This window comes from Channa argus, chromosome 1, assembly GCF_033026475.1.
Source record: "Channa argus isolate prfri chromosome 1, Channa argus male v1.0, whole genome shotgun sequence".
NCBI lineage: Eukaryota > Metazoa > Chordata > Actinopteri > Anabantiformes > Channidae > Channa > Channa argus.
The window spans coordinates 26,564,311-26,590,178 of record NC_090197.1 but is presented as its reverse complement, the minus strand read 5'-3'; the positions used below and the strand labels follow the sequence as shown (position 1 = coordinate 26,590,178).

The 25,868-nt window shown below is 38.9% G+C and overlaps 2 protein-coding genes and 1 long non-coding RNA gene across 3 annotated transcripts; 1 reads left to right on the top strand and 2 right to left on the bottom strand.

The window, feature by feature from the left end:
- Positions 1–48: 48 nt before the first annotated feature.
- LOC137130360 (asparagine synthetase [glutamine-hydrolyzing]-like) lies at positions 49–11,819 on the bottom strand. The gene is made up of 12 exons (XM_067510425.1): positions 11,669–11,819; positions 9,674–9,929; positions 8,881–9,118; positions 8,612–8,797; positions 8,429–8,530; positions 5,086–5,213; positions 4,789–4,915; positions 4,268–4,374; positions 3,562–3,662; positions 2,249–2,330; positions 1,988–2,143; positions 49–1,385 (listed from the first exon to the last, which is right to left on the bottom strand). The coding sequence occupies exons 2-12, from the start codon at positions 9,920–9,922 to the stop codon at positions 1,176–1,178; spliced, it is 1,686 nt and encodes a 561-aa protein (XP_067366526.1). The 5' UTR covers positions 9,923–9,929; positions 11,669–11,819; the 3' UTR covers positions 49–1,175.
- LOC137130377 (uncharacterized) lies at positions 10,389–13,573 on the top strand. The gene is made up of 2 exons (XR_010914844.1): positions 10,389–11,192; positions 12,098–13,573. It is a non-coding gene; the product is annotated as an uncharacterized lncRNA (long non-coding RNA).
- LOC137130363 (asparagine synthetase [glutamine-hydrolyzing]-like) lies at positions 13,473–25,599 on the bottom strand. The gene is made up of 12 exons (XM_067510440.1): positions 25,498–25,599; positions 23,843–24,098; positions 23,050–23,287; positions 22,781–22,966; positions 22,598–22,699; positions 22,235–22,362; positions 21,943–22,069; positions 20,870–20,976; positions 20,150–20,250; positions 18,834–18,915; positions 18,573–18,728; positions 13,473–17,992 (listed from the first exon to the last, which is right to left on the bottom strand). Exons 2-12 carry the CDS (start codon positions 24,089–24,091, stop codon positions 17,783–17,785), a joined length of 1,686 nt encoding a protein of 561 aa, XP_067366541.1. The 5' UTR covers positions 24,092–24,098; positions 25,498–25,599; the 3' UTR covers positions 13,473–17,782.
- Positions 25,600–25,868: the final 269 nt, after the last annotated feature.

Sequence of the window (25,868 nt, the reverse complement as noted above, 5' to 3'; positions counted from 1 at the left end):
TTCTGTAACCTGTAAAAATTCAAAGCTTGCATTACCCCATTTTGTTGAGAGCAGTTGGATTCTAATTGCAGTATAACTGTGGGCTAATTTTTGTCCACCGCCTGTCCTACACCCCTCAGTTCATATCTAAACTGTCAAACAAGCACTGGCTTCTATGGGAAAAAGTTATGAGCAAATACAATGAAACATACATGATAAATAAATATAAGGACTTAAACAACGGGACACACATGCACCCGTTTGCATAGCCTTTCCAAGTCTAATAAGTTTACTAGTAAAACCTGAGGTGGCATTAAACAGCCATGCCACTTGTACTGACAAGGTTGAGATGATTCACCTGAAATGTCTCTCACAAATTGTCAAAGTCAAAGTCCTTATCAGCCTTTTTGGTTTTAGCAGGTTTACACAATTTGTCATAAGTTCTATGCTTCTCTCAATAACTAAGGCCAACTATAAATCAACAAATAGCACAGTTAATGTTCAATCGGAGGACAAGCGACCGCATAAAGCAAAAAAAAGAAATCTTTTAATCATCATGGTCTCTAGGAATTACCAGCAGCTAAACAGAGTAATTACTGAAAACCATCACAGCACAAGCACAAACAGAACATTGTTTTTGTTGGGTCAGCAGTTTGAGCTCCCCACTGTATAATCATACACTCCCACAGTAGTTAAGAACAAATTTAAACACTAAGTAATAATATTATTCATTATACTGCTAAGAGTAAGAGGTCTTCCTTATTTTTTATATTATATATATATCCTTTATATCTAAAACAAATTTTAATACAGGTTCATTTTAATTTCACTGAAATTATTAAACACTATTGGTCAAATGAATCAATAAAGCTGCACAAATCAGCTCCTCAGTAAGAGTTTATACATACATGCATTTCAGTACAGATTCAAATTGTAAGGCCCAAATGTTTAGTTCCAAATATCTAGGATGCAGAACATTAAGGTATAAAACAAACTGTTCCTTTAGCATTTTTTTTAACCACCACCTCCAGTGGGTCACTAGTACCATTTGTATCTGACTAAAAAGCAAACTGCAACTCCTGTAAATAAAGTTAACTTGGAGTTCCACATAGTAATTTTAGGAATGAGACCTAGATTATACCAGAAAGCCCAACATATTGCTGGCTGACTGACAGGCACACAGCTGGTCCAGTGAATCACTGGTCTTTATCGGGTTTATAGATAGACAGGGTCCGAGCTGATGGGTCGATAGCGTTTATCCAGCGTGGCATCCAGTAATGGGAGAGCCACTCAGCTCGGCCTGGGTAGTGCTTCTCAAATACCTCTCTGAAGTGATAGGCCTCTTTGTTGCACGGAGGATTGTGAGGGAACATCCTGCGAGCCTTCTCCATTCGGTCATCGTTCACCTGAGAGAAGAAGAGAGCAGGTCAAACATTGCGGCACTACGCAGGAGCTTTTTTGTAGTAAAAGCTATGTAACGCTATTTGGTGCTGTCCTCTACTATTTTTCTTAGTGGTACATGCATTTCAAGCTATGAACTATGTACCATGTTTAAAAGAAAATTGGGATGTTGTGTGTCAGTAAAAAGCTATAATTTAAGAATAGCAAATGATTTTACATCTATTTTAATATATTTATCAAAGACATCAAATATTTATCAAAAGACATCAAATGTTGAAGATGTGAATTCACCTATCAATATAATGTATGTTCAATGTGAATTGAGCTACTTGAACTACTGAGCCATGCTGTAGAAAAGCGTGCAGAAGTGGTTTGGCATTGTGTTGCTGGCTTTTGAACTGGGCACAGTTTTAAGAGGTGTTGCTGAGCCCATGTAGTAATTTCCACAGAATCACACCTGTGTTTAATGGAGTCCTAAGATCATGGCTGTTCAGTATTGGTTTTGCCCCTTGTCCTTTGAATAAGGTGAATTCTCCCAGTTTCTCATAATATTATAATGATATTCTGAACTTGCTGTATTACAATGTAACTTCACAGTAATACTTACCATAGATTCTACATGCTCCTGCAGGAACGTATACCAGGACTTCTTCTCAGACATCACACCATCACTGAAGGCTTCTTTGCGCCTCCACAGAATCTCATCAGGGATCAAGTTGAGACCTTTGAAGGACTCTCTCAGTAGGTGCTTTTCCATTCCATGCTGCTTACACAAGATTTCAAATAAATAAGGGCCCAGATCTTTTGGACGTCAAGCGTGCACAAACCAGTTTAACAGAAGGACAATAGCTACACAGCTCAAACTGACCTTTGGAATCCTCATCTCCTCAGGCAGCGAGAGATAGTATGCTGTAAATCGGTGGTCTAGGAAAGGCACTCTCAGCTCCAGACTGAAAAATAAAAAGGAACACCAGATGAGCTGATTAAAATGCGTAATTTACAAAACTGATCGTTTGATCCTTAAAAATGAATCCGAATCAGAATACGATCCATTTTTAAAGGAGCAGGTTCCAAAGAATTAGTGGGGTCTGGTGTCAAGAGAAAAGACTGTAACATAACCTTTCAAATGGACTTGAACAAGGCAGAGTCAGAACAGTCAGGAGTTTACCTATGAACTCCGGCCAATTTTAGTTGAATCAGTTCTAGACAACGTCTGAGTATGTTGTTTCAAACACTGTATGAGTTAATACGCCTGGAAAAATTGTGAGCCAGCTGTGCCAGTCCAAAAAATAATAAATAAAATAGATGCCATGCTAGTCGCTTGATGGAAACAACATCAACCTGCCCACTTGCTGCTCTATTCAAGCACCAGCTCATTTAGACATCACCCAGTCTTTGTACTACAGGCTCGCAGGATTAAGTTCAGATAATGTCCGAGCTATCTGACTCAAATACTTATGTTCTTACATGCAGTAGTGCATGTGTGAAAGCTGCTTGATGCATTTAATTTGGTGTTTCTGGATTGGCCCTTGCAAAGCCTAAAATCGTACTCATCTGAAAGAACGTGTTTCTTATAATATCACATCAATAAAGAATTGTAAGCCCCTTAACAAGGCATTGCACATCAGCTAGTAGGAAAAGTTGATAACTTTATTTATCAGTATATTAATAATAATAATAATAAATAATAAATTCCTAAAATCTGCGGTACAATATTAATTACTACAATTCCTTTCGCCAAACTATTAAGTCACTGCTTTTCTGGACAATTCAGAAACCGACTTCCTGGATAAAAATATCAGAAAAATGTAAGATATTCTCACCTCACCAAAAAAAACTAAAAACTTAATTTCAAAAGGTCATCAATTAATGATTGTTTAATCAGGAGAAATGATTATTTCTGTTTCTACTTTTACTAAGGAGACTTATGACTCACTATTGTAACATGTTGTTCAGCAATTCTCAAATAAATACTCTGCCTTCTGTTTAGATTTTTATTGAGCTAGAAGCTGTTCAGAGTAGCCATCTTTTGAGGATCTTACTATAGTTTATGTTTCATGCAAGCAGTGCAGTGTTTTTTTTTATTTATGATGACTGACTTATTTTGTGTAAGATGTTTCAATGAGATGATAATAGTCTCAGTTCTTCATTGAGGTCAGAGGTAAATCAGTAAAGTGTTACCCATGTGCAGCAGTGGTGCGATCAGCACGGAGAACATCAAACAGGTAGAGTTCCTTCATCAGTCGAACACTGTCCTCTGCTGCTGCTTTGGGAGTCGGAGCCTGGAGGAGGAACACAGCTCTGTGCTGAACACGTATCATGTACCTGTATCTGTGTCACTTCCAAAACTCTGAATTGACAATAGTTCACAGTTCCTCTTGGTTCATTTTATTAAGACAATGAATGAAAAAACAATGAATGACACGAGGTTATGGGGTGGGTACAGACGAAAGCTTAGAAAAGATGTATGTGTTCATGATTAGGGATTATGTCATGGAGATTAAGATAAATAGATAGAAGAACTATAAAAAAAGAATACATGAATCCATGTTTCTTTTTATTTAACTTAATTTGCTATTAAGCACTGAAATGATGAGCCTATAGGGGCTACGTTAATCCTGGTTAAGTGCTTATACAAAGGCAATTTTCCTGTGGAGACAATAAAGTTATTAATGACTGTAAATAGCATTTCTCCTATGTTGCTAGATTACTACTTATGTTACTGATCTGAACTCTTAATATGAAGTGTGACCATATTCCATCTATGTAATAACATTGTTAGTAATAAAATAACTAAAAATATCTGCCTTGAACAAAAGTGACTTGTATCAAACAACAATCTGACTGATTACGTTGCTGTTATTAGTTACTGGAGAACATACTGTACCTTGTGGAAGTAAATGTATCCTTGAGTCAGCTCATCAGAACCCTCTCCAGAGAAGATCACCACACTGTCCGTCTTCTCCCTGATGTACTTTGAAACCAAGTACATCCCTACAGTGGAGCAAGCAGAAGAATGCTGGTAAAGACTGCACCAAAAAAAAAAAAAAAAAAAAAATATATCTATATCTATATCTATCTATCTATATCTATATCTATATCTATCTATCTATATCTATATCTATATCTATATCTATATCTATATCTATATATATATATATATATATATATATATATATATATATATATATATAGAGAGAGAGAGAGAGAGAGAGAGAGAGAGAGAGAGAGAGAGAGAGAGAGAGAGAGAGAGAGAGAGAGAGAGAGAACTAAATGACTAAATGTAAACTGTCTGGAACATCGTTTTTTATGTGTATAACTTTTACATTCTTACACATACCAAAGGTTGAGTTTTTGTACTTTATTTACAGCAACAGATTCTCTGCACTGCTTTTTTTTTACACTCACCAACAGAGGCACGTATGGTGGTGATGTCATAGGTCTCCAGGTGGATGATGACTTCCTCTAATGCTTGGATGCCCTCTTCTGCAGTGAAGTTCACCTCATGGTGTTCACTGCCAATGTGAGCTGCAACCTAACAAACACCAAAATAAAAAAACATACTGACTTCCAAGTATTTCAGAGAACCGTCATTAAACACCAAAACATGCCATACTGTTATAAAGCAGTCACAAACACTTTTTGGATACGTTACTGGAATTAGTTCACATCATGGACAAAGGGATCAGAAAGTGTAGAACTCACCTTGCGAGCAGCTATGATGTCTGGACTGTCATCTGAGCCGATTGAAAATGTCTGGATAGGATACTGGAGCTTCTCCTCTTTGGCCAGTTTCACCAGTGTAGCAGCAACCAAACTAGAGTCAAGACCACCTGACAAAAACACATGAAGGAGGATTATCCAAATGATTCAATCAGTTTGTTTTTTAACATGAAAAACCAAAAAAAATGTTATGAAGTAAATTTCAATTTTATTAAATAAAATTGGAGGAAAACAATGAAACAGTGAAAGTTTGTGCCACATTTACGTTAATTCAATGGAAATGCTACAATACAATGGTTTATTAAATTAGCTTCAATTTGCATTTTCAATTTTGTACTACAGTATGTCTTGCAACTTCTCTTCAATTTGTATTCCAGTCTAGGCTTTCTACAACAACACATTGCTCACATAAATTTAAATATAATCATTAACATGTTGTGGAATAGTAGTGAGGCATCTAGAGGCACACATATCTAAAGGGTAAGTGGACTTGCAGGTCTTGTTAGAAAGAGCTGATTAAAATTGTTTTACTGAATTTAGATTATATATGTATGAATGATACATTATATCATTTTTTCTATCTTAATGTGCAGCGGTGCTGTCAAAAGCTTCTGCTGCCCAGACTCACAGAACAGAACTAACAACACTGCATATTCTCTTCTGAAGGTTTTTACAGTATTTCAGTTACTTGAGCTTGATTAGTATGTTTTATAGCATTATTCTTTTTTCTGTAGAAATTCTCAGCTGTCAAGGTCATGATTATCCCCAGAGGTGCAAGTAACAACTGGACTTAAAGTTCTTAAAGACATTTCACCTAAAAGGCTTCTTTAGTTGTGCATGTTGAGACTCCCCAGTATGTAATTTATTGTGCGTTACTCCTGAACAAGTTGATAATCTAGTTGACAATTCTGCAGTCTCACGATCTACAATACTCGATAGTGTTGCCCCTCTGAAAAAAGAAGGCATTAAACCAGAAGAGGCGATCTCCATGGTATAGTTCCCAAACACGCAACTTAAAACAGGCAACAAAAAAATTAGAAAGGAAATGGCATTCCAGAAATTTAGAAGAATCTCATTTAGCCTGGTGTACAAAAAAATGTACAAAAATGCTCTCCATGATGCTAGAACAGCATATTATTCATCATTAATAGAGGAAAACAAGAACAACCCCCAGTTTCTTTTCAGCACTGTACCCAGGCTGACTAAGAGCCATAGTTCTGTTGAGCCTAGTTTTCCCTCAACTCTGAGCAGCAATGACTTCAAGAATAAAATTGTTGCTATTACAGAAAGAATTTAACAGATCCCTCCCCCCAAATATTACAGATAGACCTTCAAGCATAGCTGAGCTAACTTCCAACTATAAACCTTATCCAAACTAACAACCTGTCTGCTAGACCCTATTCCAACTAGACTGCACAGGGAAGCTTTACCCTTTATAGGTACGTTCATATTAGATATCATCAATCTATCTTTAGAAACAGGCTATGTACCACAGGCCTATGAGGTAGCTGTAATTAAACCACTTCTTCAAAAAAAATCCTTCCTTGACCCAGGTGTTTTAGCCAATTACATACCAATATCTAATCTCCCTTGAAAAACTACTGTCAGAACAATTATGCGACCACCTGTACAGGAATAATTTGTATGTTTGTATAAGGACTTTCAGTCGGATTTAGAGTTCATCATAGTACAGAAACAGCACTGGTAAAAGTCACCAAAGACCGACTCTTGGGCTCAGATCATGGGCTGGTCTCTGTACTTGTTCTGCTAGATCTTAGTGCTGCATTCGATACCATTGATCACAACATTTTATTACAGAGACTGGAACATAAAATTGGGATTAAAGGAACTGCACTAGGTTGGTTTAAATAATATCTATCTGATAGATTTCAATTTGTTCATATTAATGATGAATACTCCATGCACACAAAGGTTAGCTATGAAGTTATGGAGAATACTTTACTTTTACTTTAAATAATTTTACTATAAATAAATAAATAAATAAATAAATAAATAAGTATGTATGTATGTATGTATGTATGTATGTATGTATGTCTCCTTTACGCAACATTATTAGAAAACACTCCATACATTTCCATTGTTATGCTGATGATACCCAGCTATGTCTATCTATGGAACCAAATTTAAAAAAATCAGTTACTCAAGCTTCAAGCATGCCTACAAAACATAAAGGCCTGGATGTCCCTCAATTTCTTATTTCTAAACTCAGACAAAACTGAAGTCATAGTATTTGGGCCCAAAAATCTAAGAAATATGCTGCCCAACCATATCCTTACTCTAGATGGCATAAGTCTGGCCTCCAGTACTACTGCAAGGAACCTTGAAGTTATTTTTGACCAGGATTTGTCCTTTTTACTTCACATATAAAACAAATCTCTAGAACAGCCTTCTTCCACCTACGGAACATTGCCAAAATTAGGAGCATCCTGTATCAAAGTGTTGCCGAAAAACTAGTCCATGCATTTGTTACCTCTAGGTTGGACTACTGTAATTCCCTACTTTCAGGATGCCCCAGTAACTCCCTAAAGAGCCTGCAATTAATCCAAAATGCTCCAGCAAGAGTGCTGACTGGAACTAGCAAGAAAGATCATATTTCACCTTCAAAAGCTTCTGTCCATTGGCTTTCCATTAAATCTAGAATGGAATTAAAAAACCTGCTTCTTACATAAAAAATCTGAACGGTCAGGCTCCATTATTTACAGAAGGTCTCATAGTACCATCATCCCAGTAGACCACTTTGATCTCAGAATGCAGGCCTACATGTTGTTCCCAGAATGTACAAAAGGTAGAATGGGAGGCAGAGCCTTTAGCTATCAAGCTCCTCTCCTGTGGAACCAGCTCCCAGTTCACATCTAGGTTGAGCCTGGTTCTACTGGAGGTTTCTTCTGTTAAGGAGTTTTTCCTCTCCACTGTTGCCTAGGACTTGCTCAAAGAGGAATTGTTGGGTTTTCTCCATTCATCTTTGTAGTCTTTACTTTATTCTTTAAAGTGCCTTGAGATTACTTTGCTGTGAGTTGGCGCTATATAAATGAAGATGAATTGAATTGAACTGTATGTAGAGTCATTAAGTCACTGAGTTTTTACAATCTAACATAGGTGGCTTCCTTTATACCTCTTCTGCTTCATTTTGGTGATGTTGTCCTTCACAATCTTAGACTTTGTACAAATCTCATGCTAAGTTCCATAACTTTATTTTAAAATTATGCAAGCTATTTGCAAGACGTGATATGAAACTAATTAATGTTTCATGTAACAAACAGCCAAAAAGATGTTTTAGAATAAAGATGCCAGAATATCAAACTACCTGACAGAAGGCAACCAATCCTCCTGTGAGCCATCAGACGTTTCCTTACAGCATTCTCAAAAAGGGTTCTGATGTTGTTTTTCACAGTTTCCTCATCAAAACCTACGGAGAAGCATCATTGTAAAATTTGCCACATATCACCATACAACTAAACTAACGAAGTTAACCATGAATAATTCATACTTGTGGGCAGTCTCTCCACAGTGTCGTAGATGGCATGAGCAGGCTCTTGTGTACAGCAGTGGAACTGCTCCAACTGGAGTGACTGAACTTTGCCATTCTGCTTCAAATTAAAGACCTCATAATGTCCAGGGGGAAAAGGCACAATGTTGGGAGGAGTGGCCATTGCATGGGTAATATTGGTAAGGCCTGTAAACAAATAGCAAAAAGGTTTATAACATTTCTCTTCATAAGATCCAGACTCAACAAGGAATAAGAAACTATCCCTTTACCTTTGGCCTCTGAGCAGACTGCAAGGAATCCATTATCTGTGAGGAGTTTGAACAAAGGCCGGACCCCATATGTATCTCTTCCCAAAAAGACTTTTCTGTTTGCTGTGTCCAGCAGAATGAAAGCAAATACTCCGTCCAGAAGAGAAGCCATCTTCTTGATGCCAAATCGGTCATAGAGATGCAGCAAAATCTCACCGTCTACTTTGGTCTGGTAATCAAATTCAAACTGCTTCTTGAGCTGAAAGAACATTGGTGCACACATTGGTTTGGATGATTTCCTGATTCTTTTACAGAAACGTCCATGCCATGACAATTAAATAACACAGGGTTAGACAAAACCACCTGAGAGACACCAAAGTTGTAATGCTGTTCTTTCACTTTGCTTCCTCTGCATATTTTGGTCAAAGCTAAACCTGATTTTTTTTCCAATAATACAACAAATCCCCTTCAATTCAATAATTTTTATCAAATACAACTGAATGTGAAATATATATACTGAATTACAACTCCCTTTTCCCCCTAGTCATATCAACAAATGACAGGACTGTGTTACACGACAGGACAAAAAAGGCTAACTTTTCTGTTGAAGGTTCACATTGCTCATCAGTGATAAGTAGGCAGTAAGCAGATTAAGTGTGTGTGTCACTTTTTCTAGAAGTGAAAAGCAATTAATTCCAGGGGCAAGATAACACATTCTTATGCTGGAAAACATTTTTCAACTGTTACACACTGTGCGATTGTTGTCTCCAACAACCAAGAAACTCTTTCAGAAAAGCACTTAACACATTGTTACCGTCAGGTGGTTGTAAATTTCTCCATTGTAGCAAAGCCACAGGAAGGGGAACTTCTTGATACGCAAGGGCTGCATGCCGTACAACTGGTCCACGATTGCCAGCCGGTGGAAGCCAAAGCAGCAGTTGGTAAAACCGTTGACATTCTCAAAGCGGAAGGCATCAGGACCCCTGTGACCAATCTTCATGGCATTAGTGCACTGAACTGACAGGCACTCATCACTGCCAAACAAAGCCCAGATACCACACATTTCACAGCTGTGGAAAAGAGAGGAGAAGCAGGTTTGGTATGGATTACTATCCTCTTTATTTCCTCTGTTATATTTAGTCGAATATCAATATCATGAATGCTCAACAAAGGTATTGGATGAGACAATAACATTCATAATGATACAATTTGATGCATTTCATGGTTCGCCTGCAACACATTCCTCAACAATGATGATGTGGATAACTTAAAAGCCCAATAAACACAATTAGCAAAAGTGACTTCATTTGACCCAGAAAGATATTATTAATGACAGTTGTAGATAATAAAGAATGTATGTGTGGATATGTCAAATTTATTTATTTTTTTTATTAGGAAAAATCGCATTATAGAAATATATATCCAGCCCAGCAATTAAATGTTACTGTATATCGCCCACTTATGCTTTTTAATGAGTTTTAGATATCTTAAAAGTAGTTTTGATTAGAAAAATCCAAGTTGTAGAAATCTTGAGATACAACTTTTACTAGTAAGAATGTGATTGTGAATATCTTTAATTAGCATGCTGACTGGTTTGAATACACTTTTGACTTGGAGAAATGCTATTTCATTTGGCTGAAGCGTTTTCAATTCGACTTGATATAAAGGGAAATGTGATAAATGAGACAAACTTAAGACTCCTAGTGAGAACCATTGCTGACGTCTGCGGGCTTTGCACAGGCATCGCCACGGTCACCTGTATTTCTTATTGCCATCGCTAATATTATTTCAACCGCAGTAAACGCGGAACACCAATTGTTTTTTTGTTTTTTGTTTTTTTTTTTTTTTGTTTTTTGTCCTTTCGGTTTATCCTGTGAGTTCTATTTTCGAGGATGATCCTCTATAAATTAATTTTTGTCATTCGTTAAAAACCCTGTGAGTTCAGGGTCGTCACAGCGAACCATTTGTCCAGATGTTGATTTGGTACAGTTTTTACCGGACTCCCTTTCTGACGCAAGCCTACCCAGTTTCCACTGTTACTGATGAAACACAGAGTTCTTCTACTATGTTTCAAGGTGTGGACACTACTACGATTATTACTGCCCTTTACGGGACAATAATCAGTTGGATTGCCTATTTTCGAGGATGATCCTCTATACTTTCTCTTTTGTCCTTTTGGTTTGTCCTGTGAGTTCTATTTTCGAGAATAATCCTCTATAATTTATCTTTTTTTCTTTCAGATTTTACGCCGGATGACGCCTGACGCAACCTTCTCCAGTTGTTACCGTTACCACGTGGGACCGGCACCGGGGGCGCGAACCTCAGACCCTACGGTTAGTAGGCGGTCACTCTACCTACTGAGACACTGCCGCCCTAAACACAGAACACCGATTTCCGTTAAAAATAAAACAGACTGAAACTTTTTTTCATCATTGGCAAAACTTTTAACGGCTAATACCTTCGTTACAGCGCTGTAATAAATGCTTACTTTGTAATATTCAACTCGACACAAACTGAGAAACAGACTTTTGCTTTGATGTTTCTCCTTGACTTAGATATTTGCTGCCTTGTACCTCACTTGTAAGTCGCTTTGGATAAAAGCGTCTGCTAAATGACTAAATGTAAAAAAAATGTAAATGAGCAGCTGTTATTTCCATTCACTGTCAGAATCGAGCAGTAACGTTACACCGGGGCTGGCGGGTTGGAACAAGGCGAATGAAACATGTACAAACTCTATTCAAGCGAAAGCCACAGTTCATCTCTAGATCAAATAAATACACGAACAACAAAATATTTAACCCCAGTTTACCTGGATCCTGAAACAATGATGATAGAGAAATACTGCTTGGCTGAAATCCGTCTTTCTGCGGCTGCACAGACTTGATGCTAGACTGGTTTCTGATGAAACAGCACCGATTATTACTTCTTCTTCTTCTTCTTCTTCTTCTTCTTCTTCTATGTTTGACAATGTAGACACCACTACGATTATTACTGGCCTCTACAGGTCCGGAATTAGCCAGTGCAGTTATATTTCCTATTTTCGAGGAGGATCCTCTGTAATTTATTTTCTTGTCTTTTCGGATTATCCCACGACTTTTCTCTCTTGTCAGCCCACACTCAAATAAATTCATCGGTCTGATGGGGAAACGTTCTATGGGTGAGAGCTCCTTCACTGACAAGCTGTTGTCTCCTTTTCTCCAGCACTTTTTAAACTTGCTCCTTATCTTTCCTCCCACAGCAAATGCACAGATCACTCGCAAAAGTAAGTAATACACACACCTCACTGTCATTCACTTATTTCATTTTGCTCGAATGTCACTATAAAGCTGTAATGGTTCCATAGAAGGCACCTGTTTCCATATTTGGTTATTTAGAGTTTTCTTATAACCTAAAGGGTTTAAAGGGAGATTTTAATGAGTTTAGGAAATTATCCTCTATAGAGCCATAGTCAGAGTAATGTACCGAGGTGATGACATCAAAGGATGTTTCATATTTATTAATTAAGTTAATGTGTTAAAGTCTGTGTTCTCTAGGTTGTGTTCCCCTAAATGCTGTTTATGTTTCTGTTGGACCTACTGGGTTTTTTTAATTGACAGCAACCACAGATTATTTTATGCCGCTGTTTGTTATTGTTCCTTTGAACACTGGACCACACTAACTGTCAGCAAGGAAGGTTGTGCAGAGCAGACGTCTGTGTAGAGAGGGAATAGATAAAGAGTGCAGAGGCAAAAGGAATGAGGAGGAAGGGATTTTCCCTTTGAGAGTTTTTCTTTCGGCCTAAATTAGTCACCCACTCAGTGATACAATATGCCGGAGCTTAAGTGTACATTTAATTTATTCCTTTTATGGAGGCACGACAATAAGTCAGTCATCATAAGGGAGAGGGAGAGCGTGAGGATCAATACCCCAAGGATGTCCCAGAGTGAAATTGGATTGTTTATGCTTGGGTACCTGTGCTAGTTTTATTTGTCCCAGCAGAAGGTGTATTGGAGCCAGAGAAGGGAGAAATGTTGTCTATATCAATGTAATGGTTTCTATGAGCTTTTCACTATCTGCCACACCACAAAGACTGAATGTTGTGGACCATCAAAGCAAGGCTATACCCCAGGGTATGCTGAAAATTGCACTGCCAAAGTTACTGTATAGTGCCTCACGATTGTTTCATTGCAACAGATTGTTCTATAAATACAACACTCTGGGACAGATCATTTTGACTTCAGAGGAACAGTCAAGTTGTCCAACTGCATATATGGTGTGACATGATGGGATACCTGTGTGTTATAGTGGTTTTACAGACTAAAATTATTTTCTTTACTGGTTTAAGTTCAGGCTGCATGTCGTGAATTCCTTCTTATACATGTGAAATTTAAGGTGTTGAGTGTAAGATAAGGGCGCCCTCTAGTGGTACAACACAAATTCAAGAGAACATGTTTTATTGCCAAGAGGTACATTTATTGTAACAGCACATATTTCTGCAAGACTGTCACTAGAAAGCAAGAGGGAGATACTGGTTTATGGTAGAGAGTGGATACAATGATTCAAGTGAAAATATGGTGCAGCATAGTTTCTATAACCTGTAAAAATTCAAAGCTTGCATTACCCCATTTTGTTGAGAGCAGTTGGATTCTAATTGCAGTATAACTGTGGGCTAATTTTTGTCCACTGCCTGTCCTACACCCCTCAGTTCATATCTAAACTGTCAAACAAGCACTGGCTTCTATGGGAAAAAATTATGAGCAAATACAATGAAACATACATGATAAATAAATATAAGGACTTAAACAACGGGACACACATGCACCCGTTTGCATAGCCTTTCCAAGTCTAATAAGTTTACTAGTAAAACCTGAGGTGGCATTAAACAGCCATGCCACTTGTACTGACAAGGTTGAGATGATTCACCTGTACCCTTCAGAAACAGTGAAATGTCTCTCACAAATTGCAAAGTCAAAGTCCTTATCAGCCTTTTTGGTTTTAGCATGTTTACACAATTTGTCATAAGTTCTATGCTTTTCTCAATAACTAAGGCCAACTATAAATCAACAAATAGCACAGTTAATGTTCAATCGGAGGACAAGCGACCGCATAAAGCGAAAAAAGAAATCTTTTAATCATCATGGTCTCTAGGAATTACCAGCAGCTAAACAGAGTAATTACTGAAAACCATCACAGCACACAGACAAACAGAACAATGTTTTTGTTGGGTCAGCAGTTTGAGCTCCCCACTGTATAATCATACACTCCCACAGTAGTTATGAACAAATTTAAAAACTAAGTAATAATATTATTCATTATACTGCTAAGAGTAAGAGGTCTTCCTTATTTTTTATATTATATATATCCTTTATATCTAAAACAAATTTTAATACAGGTTCATTTTAATTTCACTGAAATTATTAAACACTATTGGTCAAATGAATCAACTAAAGCTGCACAAATCAGCTCCTCAGTAAGAGTTTATACATACATGCATTTCAGTACAGATTCAAATTGTAAGGCCCAAATGTTTAGTTCCAAATATCTAGGATGCAGAACATTAAGGTATAAATGCAACCGCAAGGGGGCACAAGCCAGTGTCTTCTTGTGCCAGTCCCAAGTCTGGATAAATGCAGAGGGTTGTGGCAGGAAGGGCATCCGACGTAAAACACATGCCAAATCAAACATGCGAATCGTGACAAAGGCTTCCATACCGGATCGGTCGGGGCCCGGGTTAACAACGACCGCCACCGGTGCTGTTGACCTACAGGGTACCGGTGGAAATTGGACTACTGTTGGTCGAAGACGAAGAAGAAGAGGAGGAAGGTGTGTTCGTAGGCAGAGAGAGAAGAGGAAAGCTAAGAATGTAGGACTGACAGTAGGGACTTTGAATGTTGGTACTATGACAGGGAAGGCTAGGGAGTTGATCGACATGATGCAGAGAAGGAAGGTGGACATACTGTGTGTCCAGGAGACCAGGTGGAAAGGTAGCAAGGCTAGAAGCTTAGGAGCAGGGTTCAAGTTGTTCTACCATGGGTCAGATAGGAAGAGAAATGGAGTACGAGTTATACTGAAAGAGGAGTTTGTGAAGAATGTTCTAGAGGTGAAAAGAGTATCAGACAGGTTGATGAGTCTGAAGCTGGAAGTTGAAGGGGTGATGTTCAATGTTGTGAGTGGTAATGCCCCACAGGTAGGATGTGAGTTAGAAGAGAAGGAGAAATTCTGGAGTGAGTTAGATGAAGTGATGCAGAGCATCCCCAGAGGTGAGAGAGTTGTCATTGGTGCAGATTTCAATGGGCATGTAGGTGAAGGGAACAGAGGTGATGAGACTGTTATGGGCAGGTTTGGTGTTCAGGACAGGAACGCAGAAGGTCAGATGGTGGTTGACTTTGCAAAGAGAATGGAAATGGCTGTAGTAAACACTTTCTTTCAGAAGAGGCAGGAACATAGGGTGACGTACAAGAGCGGAGGGAGAAGCACTCAGGTAGACTACATCTTATGTAGACGTTGTAATCTGAAAGAGATCAGTGACTGTAAAGCATTGGTAGGGGAGAGTGTAGCCAGACAACACAGGATGGTGGTGTGCAAAATGATGCTGGTGGTGAGGAAGATAAGGAGGACTAAGGCAGAGCAGAGGACGAAGTGGTGGAAGTTGAAAAAGGAAGAATGTCGTTTAGTTTTCAGGGAGGAGCTGAGACAGACTCTGGGTGGTTTGGAGGTGCTTCCAGATGACTGGACTACTACAGCTAATTTGATCAGGGAGACAGGTAGGAGGGTACTCGGTGTGTCATCTGGAAAGAGGAAAGCGGACAAGGAGACTTGGTGGTGGAACGAGGCAGTTCAGGAGTGTATACAGAGAAAGAGGTTAGCTAAGAAGAAGTGGGACACTGAGAGGACTGAAGAGAGTAGACAGGAGTACAGGGAGATACAGCGTAAGGTGAAGATAGAGGTGGCAAAGGCCAAACAAAGAGCATATGAGGACTTGTATGCTAGGTTGGACACTAAAGAGGGAGAGGTGGATTTGTACAGGTTGGCCAGACAAAGAGATAGAGATGGAAAGGATGTGCAGCAGGTTAGGGTGATTAAAGATAAGGATGGAAATGTATTGACAGGTGCCAGTAGTGTGATGGGAAGATGGAAGGAGTACTTTGAAGAGTTGATGAACGAGGAAAATGAAAGGGAACGAAGAGTAGAAGAGGTGACTGTTGTGAAGCAGGAAGTAGCAAAGATTAGTAAGAGTGAAGTGAGGAGGACATTGAAGAGGATGAAGAGTGGAAAGGCAGTTGGTCCTGATGACATACCTGTGGAGGTATGGAAGTGTCTAGGAGAGGTGGCAGTAGAGTTTTTGACTAGTTTGTTTAACAAGATCTTGGAGAGTGAGAGGATGCCAGAGGACTGGAGGAAAAGTGTACTGGTACCAATTTTTAAGAACAAGGGAGATGCGCAGAGCTGTGGCAACTACAGAGGAATAAAGCTGATGAGTCACACAATGAAGTTGTGGGAAAGAGTAGTGGAAGCTCGGCTAAGGGCAGAGGTGAACATTTGTGAGCAGCAATATGGTTTCATGCCTAGAAAGAGTACAACAGATGCAGTATTTGCTTTGAGGACGCTGATGGAGAAGTACAGAGAGGGTCATAGGGAGTTGCATTGTGTCTTCGTAGATTTAGAAAAAGCGTATGACAGGGTGCCAAGAGAGGAGCTGTGGTATTGTATGAGGACGTCTGGAGTGGCAGAGAAGTATGTTAGAGTGGTGCAGGACATGTATGAGAGCTGTAAGACAGTGGTGAGGTGTGCTGTAGGTTTGACAGAGGAGTTCAAGGTGGAGGTGGGTCTGCATCAAGGATCGGCTTTGAGCCCCTTCTTGTTTGCTCTGGTGATGGACAGACTGACAGATGAGGTTAGACAAGAATCTCCCTGGACTATGATGTTTGCAGATGACATTGTTATTTGTAGTGAGAGCAGGGAGCAGGTGGAGGAAAATCTAGAGAAGTGGAGGTCTGCTCTGGAAAACAGAGGAATGAATCTTAGCCGCAGCAAGACAGAATACATGTGTGTGAATGAGAGGGACCCAGGTGGAACGGTGAGGTTACAGGGAGCAGAGGTGAAGAAGGTGCAGGACTTTAAGTATTTAGGGTCAACGGTTCAGAGCAACGGTGAGTGTGGAAAAGAGGTGAAGAGGCGAGTGCAGGCAGGTTGGAACGGGTGGAGAAAAGTGTCAGGTGTGTTGTGTGATAAAAGAGTATCAGCGAGAATGAAAGGAAAGGTGTTCAAGACGGTGGTGAGACCAGCAATGTTGTTCGGCTTAGAGACTGTTGCACTGAAGAAAAGACAGGAGGCAGAGCTGGAGGTTGCAGAGCTTAAGATGTTGAGGTTCTCTTTGGGAGTGACGAGGATGGACAGGATCAGGAATGAGTACATCAGAGGGACAGCTCATGTTAGATGTTTTGGAGATAAAGTCAGAGAGGCCAGATTGAGGTGGTTTGGACATGTTCAGAGGAGAAACTGTGAATATATCGGTAGAAGGATGCTGAGGTTGGAGCTGCCAGGCAGGAGGTCTAGAGGAAGACCAAAGAGGAGATTTATGGATGTAGTGAGGGAGGACATGAAGTTAGTTGGTGTGAGTGAAGAGGATGCAGAGGACAGAGTTAGATGGAGGCACATGATTCGCTGTGGCGACCCCTGAAAGGGAGCAGCCGAAAGGAAAAGAAGAAGAAGAAGAAGAAGAACATTAAGGTATAAAACAAACTGTTCCTTTAGCATTTTTTTTAACCACCACCTCCAGTGGGTCACTAGTACCATTTGTATCTGACTAAAAAGCAAACTGCAACTCCTGTAAATAAAGTTAACTTGGAGTTCCACATAGTAATTTTAGGAATGAGACCTAGATTATACCAGAAAGCCCAACATATTGCTGGCTGACTGACAGGCACACAGCTGGTCCAGTGAATCACTGGTCTTTATCGGGTTTATAGATAGACAGGGTCCGAGCTGATGGGTCGATAGCGTTTATCCAGCGTGGCATCCAGTAATGGGAGAGCCACTCAGCTCGGCCTGGGTAGTGCTTCTCAAATACCTCTCTGAAGTGATAGGCCTCTTTGTTGCACGGAGGATTGTGAGAAAACATCTTGCGAGCCTTCTCCATCTGGTCATCGTTCACCTGAGAGAAGAAGAGAGCAGGTCAAACATTGTGGCACTACGCAGGAGCTTTTGTGTAGTAAAAGCTATGTAACGCTACTTGGTGCTGTCCTCTACTATTTTTCTTAGTGGTACATGCTTTTCAAGCTATGAACTATGTACCATGTTTAAAAAAAATTGGGATTTTGTGTGTCAGTAAAAAGCTATAATTTGAGAATAGCAAATGATTTTACATCTATTTTAATATATATGTCAAAGACATCAAATGTTGAAACTGTGAATTCACCTATCAATATAATGTATGTTCAATGTGAATTGAGCTACTTGAACTACTGAGCCATGCTGTAGAAAAGCGTGCAGAAGTGGTTTGGCATTGTGTTGCTGGCTTTTGAACTGGGCACAGTTTTAAGAGGTGTTGCTGAGCCCATGTAGTAATTTCCACAGAATCACACCTGTGTTTAATGGAGTCCTAAGATCATGGCTGTTCAGTATTGGTTTTGCCCCTTGTCCTTTGAATAAGGTGAATTCTCCCAGTTTCTCATAATATTATAATGATATTCTGAACTTGCTGTATTACAATGTAACTTCACAGTAATACTTACCATAGATTCTACATGCTCCTGCAGGAACGTATACCAGGACTTCTTCTCAGACATCACACCATCACTGAAGGCTTCTTTGCGCCTCCACAGAATCTCATCAGGGATCAAGTTGAGACCTTTGAAGGACTCTCTCAGTAGGTGCTTTTCCATTCCATGCTGCTTACACAAGATTTCAAATAAATAAGGGCCCAGATCTTTTGGACGTCAAGCGTGCACAAACCAGTTTAACAGAAGGACAATAGCTACACAGCTCAAACTGACCTTTGGAATCCTCATCTCCTCAGGCAGCGAGAGATAGTATGCTGTAAATCGGTGGTCTAGGAAAGGCACTCTCAGCTCCAGACTGAAAAATAAAAAGGAACACCAGATGAGCTGATTAAAATGCGTAATTTACAAAACTGATCGTTTGATCCTTAAAAATGAATCCGAATCAGAATACGATCCATTTTTAAAGGAGCAGGTTCCAAAGAATTAGTGGGGTCTGGTGTCAAGAGAAAAGACTGTAACATAACCTTTCAAATGGACTTGAACAAGGCAGAGTCAGAACAGTCAGGAGTTTACCTATGAACTCCGGCCAATTTTAGTTGAATCAGTTCTAGACAACGTCTGAGTATGTTGTTTCAAACACTGTATGAGTTAATACGCCTGGAAAAATTGTGAGCCAGCTGTGCCAGTCCAAAAAATAATAAATAAAATAGATGCCATGCTAGTCGCTTGATGGAAACAACATCAACCTGCCCACTTGCTGCTCTATTCAAGCACCAGCTCATTTAGACATCACCCAGTCTTTGTACTACAGGCTCGCAGGATTAAGTTCAGATAATGTCCGAGCTATCTGACTCAAATACTTATGTTCTTACATGCAGTAGTGCATGTGTGAAAGCTGCTTGATGCATTTAATTTGGTGTTTCTGGATTGGCCCTTGCAAAGCCTAAAATCCTACTCATCTGAAAGAACGTGTTTCTTATAATATCACATCAATAAAGAATTGTAAGCCCCTTAACAAGGCATTGCACATCAGCTAGTAGGAAAAGTTGATAACTTTATTTATCAGTATATTAATAATAATAATAATAAATAATAAATTCCTAAAATCTGCGGTACAATATTAATTACTACAATTCCTTTCGCCAAACTATTAAGTCACTGCTTTTCTGGACAATTCAGAAACCGACTTCCTGGATAAAAATATCAGAAAAATGTAAGATATTCTCACCTTTAGAAAAAAAAAACTAAAAACTTAATTTCAAAAGGTCATCAATTAATGATTGTTTAATCAGGAGAAATGATTATTTCTGTTTCTACTTTTACTAAGGAGACTTATGACTCACTATTGTAACATGTTGTTCAGCAATTCTCAAATAAATACTCTGCCTTCTGTTTAGATTTTTATTGAGCTAGAAGCTGTTCAGAGTAGCCATCTTTTGAGGATCTTACTATAGTTTATGTTTCATGCAAGCAGTGCAGTGTTTTTTTTTTATTTATGATGACTGACTTATTTTGTGTAAGATGTTTCAATGAGATGATAATAGTCTCAGTTCTTCATTGAGGTCAGAGGTAAATCAGTAAAGTGTTACCCATGTGCAGCAGTGGTGCGATCAGCACGGAGAACATCAAACAGGTAGAGTTCCTTCATCAGTCGAACACTGTCCTCTGCTGCTGCTTTGGGAGTCGGAGCCTGGAGGAAGAACACAGCTCTATACTGAACACGTATCATGTACCTTTATCTGTGTCACTTCCAAAACTCTGAACTGACAATACAATTCACAGTTCCTCTTGGTTCATTTTGTTAAGACAATAAATGAAAAAACAATGAATGACACGAGGTTATGGGGTGGGTACAGACGGAAGCTTAGAAAAGATGTATGTGTTCATGATAAGGGATTATGTCATGGAGATTAAGATAAATAGGTAGAATTGTAAATATGTCCAACTATAAAAGAGAGTACATGAATCCACGTTTCTTTTAATTTAACTTAATTTGCTATTAAGCACTGAAATGATGAGCCTATAGGGGCTACGTTAATCCTGGTTAAGTGCTTATACAAAGGCAATTTTCCTGTGGAGACAATAAAGTTATTAATGACTGTAAATAGCATTTCTCCTATGTTGCTAGATTACTACTTATGTTACTGATCTGAACTCTTAATATGAAGTGTGACCATATTCCATCTATGTAATAACATTGTTAGTAATAAAATAACTAAAAATATCTGCCTTGAACAAAAGTGACTTGTATCAAACAACAATCTGACTGATTACGTTGCTGTTATTAGTTACTGGAGAACATACTGTACCTTGTGGAAGTAAATGTATCCTTGAGTCAGCTCATCAGAACCCTCTCCAGAGAAGATCACCACACTGTCCGTCTTCTCCCTGATGTACTTTGAAACCAAGTACATCCCTACAGTGGAGCAAGCAGAAGAATGCTGGTAAAGACTGCACCAAAAAATAAATTAAAAAAAAAAAAAATATATATATATATATATATATATATATATATATATATATATATATATATATATATATATATAGAGAGAGAGAGAGAGAGAGAGAGAGAGAGAGAGAGAGAGAGAGAGAGAGAGAGAGAGAGAGAGACACACCACAAATTAGTGACGTTTATACAGAACTGTCTGGAACATCTCTGAAGATCATGATCCACACTGCAGTTTGAAATAGCACATTACAATCTTACAAACAAATAACAAAATGAGAGCATACAGTGTGTTTTGATTTCAGAATTTGACTGATTTGATTTCATAATAAGAAATATTGGGCTGATTATTTCTTGATCAGGTTGAGTTTTTTTATTTTATTTTACCTTGCACAGCATTCTGGATAATCCAGTGGTGAACCCCCAACCTACATGCACTGTAAGATTTTCTGGGACCGGGATCATATCATACTCGAGAACTGTGTAGTGGTCATTTATTTATTGGAGGATTCTTCACTTTTATTACAAGATAGTCATTTATGGAATGTGACACAGTCCGTATCTGGTCTGTTGCCCACACAGTCCTCTCTGATCAATTCACTAATGTCAGTGAATTCCACTGGGATTCGAATAAGCCCATCAGGAGGAAAAGAAATTCAGTGATTCAGCAAACTCATTCACCTCAATCTCCGCATTGAAAAGCGCAAATGTGAGGGACTCAAAGTTGCAGTCGAGGTAACAATTTCATGGCAAATAAATTTAGCACTTTATCTCAAAAGCTTCAGAAATGCTTCTTTTCAAGTAATCTAGATACAACACAGATTTCTTACATGTTTTTACGTATATAACTTTTACATTCTTACACATACCAAAGGTTGAGTTTTTGTACTTTATTTACAGCAACAGATTCTCTGCACTGCTTTGTTTTACACTCACCAACAGAGGCACGTATGGTGGTGATGTCATAGGTCTCCAGGTGGAAGATGACTTCCTCTAATGCTTGGATGCCCTCTTCTGCAGTGAAGTTCACCTCATGGTGTTCACTGCCAATGTGAGCTGCAACCTAACAAACACCAAAATAAAAAAACATACTGACTTCCAAGTATTTCAGAGAACCGACATTAAACACCAAAACATGCCATACTGTTATAGTCACAAACACTTTTTGGATACGTTACTGGAATTAGTTCACATCATGGACAAAGGGATCAGAAAGTGTAGAACTCACCTTGCGAGCAGCTATGATGTCTGGACTGTCATCTGAGCCGATTGAAAATGTCTGGATAGGATACTTGAGCTTCTCCTCTTTGGCCAGTTTCACCAGTGTAGCAGCAACCAAACTAGAGTCAAGACCACCTGACAAAAACACATGAAGGAGGATCATCGATACAAATGATCAGTGATCAGTTTTTTAACAGGATAAACCAAAAACTATGTTATGAAGTTCATTTCAGTTTCATTAAATAAAATTGGAGGAAAACACCATGAAACAGTGAAAGTTTGGACCACATTTACATTAACAAATTAATGTTTCATGTAACAAATAGCCAAAAAGATGTTTTAGAATAAAGATGCCAGAATATCAAACTACCTGACAGAAGGCAACCAATCCTCCTGTGAGCCATCAGACGTTTCCTTACAGCATTCTCAAAAAGGGTTCTGATGTTGTTTTTCACAGTTTCCTCATCAAAACCTACGGAGAAGCATCATTGTAAAATTTGCCACATATCACCAAACAACTAAACTAACGAAGTTAACCATGAATAATTCATACTTGTGGGCAGTCTCTCCACAGTGTCGTAGATGGCATGAGCAGGCTCTTGTGTACAGCAGTGGAACTGCTCCAACTGGAGTGACTGAACTTTGCCATTCTGCTTCAAATTAAAGACCTCATAATGTCCAGGGGGAAAAGGCACAATGTTGGGAGGAGTGGCCATTGCATGGGTAATATTGGTAAGGCCTGTAAACAAATAGCAAAAAGGTTTATAACATTTCTCTTCATAAGATCCAGACTCAACAAGGAATAAGAAACTATCCCTTTACCTTTGGCCTCTGAGCAGACTGCAAGGAATCCATTATCTGTGAGGAGTTTGAACAAAGGCCGGACCCCATATGTATCTCTTCCCAAAAAGACTTTTCTGTTTGCTGTGTCCAGCAGAATGAAAGCAAATACTCCGTCCAGAAGAGAAGCCATCTTCTTGATGCCAAATCGGTCATAGAGATGAAGCAAAATCTCACCGTCTACTTTGGTCTGGTAATCAAATTCAAACTGCTTCTTGAGCTGAAAGAACATTGGTGCACACATTGGTTTGGATGATTTCCTGATTCTTTTACAGAAACGTCCATGCCATGACAATTAAATAACACAGGGTTAGACAAAACCACCTGAGAGACACCAAAGTTGTAATGCTGTTCTTTCACTTTGCTTCCTCTGCATATTTTGGTCAAAGCTAAACCTGATTTTTTTTCCAATAATACAACAAATCCCCTTCAATTCAATAATTTTTATCAAATACAACTGAATGTGAAATATATATACTGAATTACAACTCCCTTTTCCCCCTGTTCATATCAACAAATGACAGGACTGTGTTACACGACAGGACAAAAAAGGCTAACTTTTCTGTTGAAGGTTCACATTGCTCATCAGTGATAAGTAGGCAGTAAGCAGATTAAGTGTGTGTGTCACTTTTTCTAGAAGTGAAAAGCAATTAATTCCAGGGGCAAGATACAACATTCTTATGCTGGAAAACATTTTTCAACTGTTACACACTGTGCGATTGTTGTCTCCAACAACCAAGAAAATCTTTCAGAAAAGCACTTAACACATTGTTACCGTCAGGTGGTTGTAAATTTCTCCATTGTAGCAAAGCCACAAGAAGGGGAACTTCTTGATACGCAAGGGCTGCATGCCGTACAACTGGTCCACGATTGCCAGCCGGTGGAAGCCAAAGCAGCAGTTGGTAAAACCGTTGACATTCTCAAAGCGGAAGGCATCAGGACCCCTGTGACCAATCTTCATGGCATTAGTGCACTGAACTGACAGGCACTCATCACTGCCAAACAAAGCCCAGATACCACACATTTCACAGCTGTGGAAAAGAGAGGAGAAGCAGGTTTGGTATGGATTACTATCCTCTTTATTTCCTCTGTTATATTTAGTCGAATATCAATATCATGAATTTTCAACAAAAGGTATTGGATGAGACAATAACATTCATAATGATGCAATTTGATGCATTTCATGGTTCTCCTGCAACACAGTCCCCAACAATGATGATGTGGATAACTTAAAAGCCCAATACACACAATTAGCAAAAGTTACTTCATTTGATGACACTTGTAGATAATAAAGAATGTATTTGTGGATATGTCAAATTTATTAATATCTTTATTAGGAAAAAATCGCATTATGTAAATATATATCCAGCCCAGCAATTAAATGTTAGTGTATATTGGCCACTTATGCTTTTTAATGAGTTTTAGATATCTTAAAAGTAGTTTTGATTAGTAAAATCCAAGTTGTAGAAATCTTGAGATACAACATCTACTAGTAAGAATGTGATTGTGAATATCTTTAATTAGCATGCTGACTGGTTTGAATACACTTTTGACCTGGAGAAATGCTATTTCATTTTAATTCGACTTGATATAAAGGGAAATGTGATAAATGAGACAAACTTAAGACTCCTAGCGAGAACGATTGCTGACGTCTGCGGGCTTTGCACAGGACTCGCCACGGTCACCTGTATTTCTTATTGCCATCGCTAATATTATTTCAACCACAGTAAACGCGGAACACCAAATTGGGGAGGGTTGAGTCAGGAAGGGCATCCGGCGAAAAAACTGTGCCAAATCAACATGCGGACAAGGATCCGCTGTGGCGACCCTGAACTCGCGAGATAAGCCGAAAGGAGAGTAGTAGTAAACGCGGAACACCAATTTTATTTTTTTGTCCTTTCGGTTTATCCTGTTACTTCTATTTTCTAGAATGATCTTCTATACATTTATTTTTGTCATTTGGTTTATCCTGTGAGTTCTGGGTCGTCACAGCGAACCATTTTTCGACACGTTGATTTGGTACAGTTTTTACCGGATTCCCTTACTGACGCAACCCTGCCCGGCTTCTACAGTCACCTCGTGGGACCTCACCCGACACAGTAGTGCAGCGCCTGGTCGCGAATCTCAGACTCTGCTGTTGGGAGACGGCCACTCTACCTACTGAGCCACTGCCGCCCGAAACACAGAACACCGATTTCCGTTAAAAATAAAACATATTGAAACTTTTTTTTCATCATTGGCAAAAAATTTAACGGCTAATACCTTCGTTACAGCGCTGTAATAAATGCTTACTTTGTAATATTAAACTCGACACAAACTCAGCAGCTGTTATTTTCATTCACTGTCAGACTCGAGCAGTAACGTACATTCATCTGTTCATCTCTAGTTCACATAAATACACGAACAACAAAATGTTTATCTCCAGTTTACCTGCACAGACTTGATGCTCGATTGGTTTCTGATGAAACTGCACACAGTGTTTTTTATTCTTCTTCTTCTTCTGCTATGTATGATGATGTAGACACCACTACGATTATTACTGGCCTCTACAGGACTGGAATTAGCCAGTGCAGTTATATTTCCTATTTTCGAGGACGAACCTCTATAATTTCTTTTTTTTTTGTCCGTTCGGTTTATCCTGTGAGATCTATTTTTATCACTTCTCTCTCTCTTTTTTTGTTTTTTTTTTGTCATTTCGGTTTATCCTGTGAGTTCAGGGTCGCCACAGCGTGTTTTGCCCAAAGACACTTAGACATATGGTCGGGAAGAGCCACTGCCGCCTCTCTATAATGCTGATATCA